This window comes from Magnolia sinica, chromosome 3 (assembly GCF_029962835.1).
Source record: "Magnolia sinica isolate HGM2019 chromosome 3, MsV1, whole genome shotgun sequence".
Classification (NCBI taxonomy): Eukaryota; Viridiplantae; Streptophyta; class Magnoliopsida; order Magnoliales; family Magnoliaceae; genus Magnolia; species Magnolia sinica.
The window spans coordinates 129,048,886-129,054,646 of record NC_080575.1 but is presented as its reverse complement, the minus strand read 5'-3'; the positions used below and the strand labels follow the sequence as shown (position 1 = coordinate 129,054,646).

General features: G+C 44.5%; 1 protein-coding gene across 1 annotated transcript; it reads right to left on the bottom strand.

Moving 5' to 3' along the window:
* Positions 1-2,268: 2,268 nt before the first annotated feature.
* Positions 2,269-4,103, bottom strand: LOC131238771 (low affinity inorganic phosphate transporter 4-like). Its single transcript, XM_058236377.1, has one exon. The coding sequence runs from the start codon at positions 4,076-4,078 to the stop codon at positions 2,510-2,512; it is 1,569 nt and encodes a 522-aa protein (XP_058092360.1). The 5' UTR covers positions 4,079-4,103; the 3' UTR covers positions 2,269-2,509.
* Between the last annotated feature and the right edge of the window lie 1,658 nt (positions 4,104-5,761).

The following is a 5,761-nucleotide window of genomic DNA, read 5'->3' as shown; positions in this document are numbered from 1 at the left end:
ACCAGTTCAGTAACTCGACTACTTTGCCATTGATGTTACTCATCAAGTGTTTGATAAAATGACTCAACAAAGTGTGGCTGGTGGCAAGGAAGGTATGTACATGAAATAAAAACATTTTTTCTTGATTTTTATGTTGCTTAGTAGGTGTTTGATAAAATACCTGTAAAACCATTGCTTCTGTTTCACATACAAAGGGATTTTGAAAGTGCAGTCCAAGTGTTTGTGAAAATGCCTAAATGGTGAACTCGGCCGGAGTTGGCCCGAGCTACTGACCAAATCGAGCCGAGATGGCCAATCAGGTTCGAGGACCGAGCCGAGCCGAGTTCGAGCTGAGGTCAACCAGCGGCCGAGCCAAGTCGAGCTGAGGCTAGCTCGACTGGGTTCAACTCAATGTACACCCCTAACCACAATGCATAGAGCAGTGAGAGATTGAACATACACCATTGAAACCTTCTTAGGGATACAGAAGTTTTGAATTAATATGTATTTGTATTTTTTTAATCTTCATTCATGTTTGTGTGACCTTAAAAATAGATTGGATAGAGTTAAAAACTATGGTGGGGCCGTACCAATTATGATGGGAATCATTGTACCAACTGCTATTGGTGATGTGGTCTACTTGACCTTTGAATATGATTAATTTTTTTAATTCATGTTTTAAAATGATCTTGCCAAATGAATGAATAGACATAATAAATACATAATGGTGTACCCATGCCAGAAAAATTTGATCTTCTTTCTATCGTTCATGCTGTTACAACCTCAATGACTTACAAGCTCTTCTACACGCGCCCCGTATGTACACCAACGAAATCAATGGAATGCGGTACAGCAGCTAATCCGCTTCTGAAATGATTGAGTTGGGCCGTATCCTCCTGTAAGCTTCCACCAACCTACCTTCCACGGTAGAGGTGGAAGTGTGGACTGTAAATCGGACTGTCCATCTAATAGCCGATTTCATGGATGGCCAACAATTCAAAATTCACATTGAAAGGATGATCCTACTCATCCAATCATTTACTTCAAACAAAGTGTATAAAAAGAAAATTGGATGAACGATCATCATTCAGCGGTAAGAATTGAGTAAAACAGATAGGTTCATCATCAGATCAGTGTGATCTTGAACTGTAGATCATCTACGGTAGATGCCACTGGATGGACGGAGTGATTCACTATACCAATTGCTGCAGGGAGGGTAGGTAAGCTCCGCTGGACCGGGTGTTGAAATTCCTGAGAGTCTACCACCGGAGCAAAGGTAAGGATCCATCACTCCTTTTCAATTATAACTTAAGCTAGATTGATTTTTCGCTCAACTGTAATTACAATATAAATGATTTTTCAGCTCAACCGTAATTACCATGTAAATGGGTAATAATTATTTACCTAAGTAATTATCACATATTTTTTTGATGATGTCACAACAAATTTACAAAATGAATGTGGGGCCATTGTGATGTATCTGACTTATCCACACCGTTCATTTATTATGCTAGCTAAAGTTAGGAGATAAGAAAAAAAATTGAGGTAGATACAAAGTTCAAGGGACCACATCATAGGAAGCAGTGGGAATCGAATGCCTACCATTAAAAATTTCTTGGGGCTCTTAAAAGTTTTGAATCAAGCTGATATTTGTAGTTTTCCCTTATCCATGTATGCGTGACCTTATGAATGGGTTATATGATGAAAAAACTGCAATGCGGCCAAGTGAAAGAAACAACTTTCAATGGTAGATGATTTAAGGCCACGGTTACCTTTCGTGTGGGCCATTTGAGTGTTGGATCTACTTTATTTTTTAGCTCATGCCTAAAATGTTCTAATAAGATAGATGGACTGTGCGGATATAACATATACATTACCGTGGGATCCTGATATTTATGTCAACACTTTTGTATCCATTTTTGAAGAAAAATTACCCTTACATTTTCAAACCAGTTGAAAAAGTAATAATTATTTATTTACCTGTATAATGGAAAATCAAATAGGCTTAGTCTGCGTACCACTTGATACGCCAGATACTAAAGCGTGGAATGCATTACGGATGAGTCACAGTCTAAAACTCACAATGGTTGAATAACCTTGGCCTCGGAATCGGGGACGGCTGTTTTTCAAATAAGACCGTTGGATGATTTTCATTTTTGAATTGTCCAATAAATGTCCAAAAAATCTAATATTTAGATAATCAGCGAAGGATAATTTGTGGTCCCTCATATATGAAAGCAAGTACACATAATTCTGACGGTTTATTTCGAATAACTTGTATGCCACGTGTGCCACTCAATAATTTCTAAGTGCCTAATAAACTGACGGAGTATCATAGTATTTGAGGTTGGCTGAAACTGACGTTCCGTACCAGGCCACATAAACGCTTAAACAGAACATAAATATAGGTTTTGCCCACCAACGACTTATTTATGCCATGCACAAGTACCAGACTTGCCGAAACCCTTTCCCATCAAGGTAATACCACCGATACCTCCGTTCCCGTATCGGGCAACCGACTCAAACCCCTTCAACGGTCCTGCATCTCGGCCTCCTTTTCCACGTACCTGGCGGCTCCACCATCCTCACCCGAGATCTCCTCCAACGACCGTCCTTTCGTCTCTGTAACCAAGAACGTGCAGAAGAACCCGAGCATGTTCGTCATTGCCATCACGATCATCGCAGTCTTTATCCTTTCCGTACCCCCTACTGACGTGTAGCTTTGCACCGCGAACACGCCAACCATGGCCCCAGCCTTCCCGGCTGCGGCACTCATGGCGTGGCATGTGGACCTTACCCGCGTCGGGAACAGCTCAGCCGGCAGCACGAATGTCGTGCTGTTGGGTCCGAAGTTGGCGAAGAAAAAGGTGAGGCCATATAGAACGGCGAACAGCCTCTTGTTCTCCTCCTTCAGATAGTCGTACTTAATCCCCATGATTAGCATGAACAGTGACATCATAAAGAATCCGATGAGTTGGATTATGAATCGTCCAATCTTCTCGATGAAGAAGACGGTGAACCAGTACCCAGGGAAGGTACCGAACATTGCAATCACGAACATGGCCCGAGACGTATAGAACACTTCCTCTAAGGCGTTGAGTTCTTTGGGGGGCTTGGTTAGCCCGATTGCAGGGAAGATGTCCTTCTGGGTCAGGTTCTGGCTATAGAAAGCTATGTCTAGCAAGAACCATGTGCTCATTGTACCTATAAGGTGCCACCCATGGCGAGCAAAGAACTCATTGGAGAGTAATGAGTACTCGTTCACTGATCTGAACTGGGCCACCTTCTCTTGTTCATTTTGGATCTCAATAGACAACACCTTTCCCATGTCAATCGCCGCCTGCTTTGCGTTCCCCTCTATTATTGCGGTGTAGCGGCCCGTCTCAGGCATCTTCATCCGCCAGTAGTAAGTTAGCAGCGCTGGGACTGCGCCGAGCATGAGGACTATCCGCCACATGAAGTCGGCCTCCGGCTGCGTCGACAAGATATGGTCGTCTTGGAATGATGGGGCATGGTAGTAGTACTTGAATAACGCAGAGAGAGTCAAGGACACCAAGCCTGCGGCAATGATGCCAACGCCTTGCATGGCGAAGACGGCTGCGATGAACGCACCACGGGTCTTCTTGTTGGCATACTCGGACATGATGGTGGCCGACAGGGGGTAGTCCCCGCCGATACCGAATCCAAGCCAGAATCGGAAGAAGCACAAAGTGCCTATGACTGATTTCGCACTGGAACCGAACGAGAGACCTGAACATATGGCGCAGATGACCATGAGTATGAGGGTGATGCCGTAGACCTTCTTTCGGCCGAGTTTGTCTCCGAGCCATCCGAACACGAGCTGACCCGTGAGCGTCCCAACGAGGGCGACACCCACGACGAAGTTGTTGACGGGTGTTGGGAGCTTACCGGGGGCCCCTGAGCCTGGTTCGTAGTAGTAGAGGCGGCCGAGTAGCTTAGAGATGGTGGAGATACAGAAGAGATCGTAAGCGTCGGTGAAGAAGCCCATGCCAGCGATGACGATGGTAGTGACATGGTACAATTGGGTTCGGGCCTCGTCGAGTGCGGAGAGCACGGCTAGGTTCGGTGTGGATGACATTTTGGCTACCTTTCTTTTTCTTTGCCTTTGCTTTGAACGTGTGATGCGAAGTTATCTTGCTACGTGGGCTGTTTTTATAATTAGGATTTTGGCGGGAAATGAGGTCGAACAAAATGGCAGGCGGTTTTATCTATGGATATGACTGGGGGAAAACAATGAAGACGAGGGGCATATGATGAAAGGATATTCTTTGACGGTTGCGGACAGAAGGGAGGAAACAGATTGGCTACTCCCCCTGACACCAGCCAATGGCTGATGGTCGGTGCTCCGTGAGCCCCACCATGATGTATTTGTTTCATCCATGCCTTCCATCTATTTTTAAAGATAATTTTATAGGATGAGACAAAAAATGAGGTATATCCCTATCTCAAGTGGACCACATTACAGGAAAGAGCGTTGAATGAGCGTCGACCATTAAAAATATTTTGGGGGCCATAAAAGTTTTGGATCAAGCTGATTTTTGTTTTTTCCCTTAATCTGGGCCTGTATGACCTAATCAACGTATTGTATCTCAAATAAACAGTACAGTGGGCCTTAGGAGGATTTTAATGGTGGATATCCAATCACTATTGTTTTCATATGGTGTGTTCCACCTGAGATTTATATCCTGCTTATTTTTGGGATCAAGACATAAAATGATCTGTAAAAATGGATGAACGGAATGGATGAAACCAATACATCATGGTGGGGCTCACAGAGCACCGATCAGCAGCCCCGTGGCCGGTGGCAGGGGGAGCAGCCAATCCGTTTCCCAGAAGGATGCCTTTTATTGTGGTCGGCGGACTACCGTAGTGAAGCCGTCCTAATCTCGCTGGGGGTGGGTGGGTGCGGCTTCGGTGGATCCCTGACTGTAGGGCCCACGTTGACGTCTTTGCCTTATATCCATGACATCCATCCATTTTGTCTACTAATGTTAGCCCATTATCTCAAAAATGAAGAGATAAAAATCTCAATTAGACCACACCACAGTAAACAGTAGTGATTGAATACCCACCATTGAAAATATTCTGTGGGCTACCGGAATGTTTATTTTCCATCCAACCTGTTGATTTGGTCACAAGGGCCTGGATGAAGGGACCACTCAATATCATCTTGATCCAAAACCTCTTGGTTCACGATAAGTTTTTTATGGTCAATTAATACTGTTTCAAGTGGTGTGGTCCACCTGACATTTTGATCTGCTCCATTTTTTCTTTTCATGCCCTAAAATGATCTGTCAAAATGGATGAATGGCGTGGATGTAAAGAACATACATCAAGGTGGGCCCCACAGTCAGGGATCCACCAAAGCCGAGCCAGATGGTTGGGGAATGTGTTTGCATGGTTCAAACCGTCCAGTAGTGGGCGGGTCCAACCATGAAAAGCCCACTAGCAGGGTATCAGTTGCCCCAAATGGTCCGGGCTATGATTTTGTGGTATGAAAGTCACAAAATGGTTAACGGTTTACATTGAGTCCATTTGTTTACCAATGGTTAGATGATCAAGGACCATCCATGGATTACCGATGTTGGAGCTTAGCTAGTTCTTACATAGGGCTGTCAACTTGCTGGGCTGGCCCATGAGCTTTTGGGCTCAGTAGGAGTTTGGGCCAAGTTTAGGGATGCCTTTAGACCTTGGGCTTAGATATTAGAGCCCGAATGATTTTGAATCGAGCTTGGGCTACCTTTGTTTGTATGTGTAACGA

Excerpts from the sequence above, each read along its gene's own strand:
- LOC131238771 (XM_058236377.1), bottom strand. The coding sequence starts at position 4,078 with ATGTCATCCACACCGAACCTAGCCGTGCTCTCCGCACTCGACGAGGCC.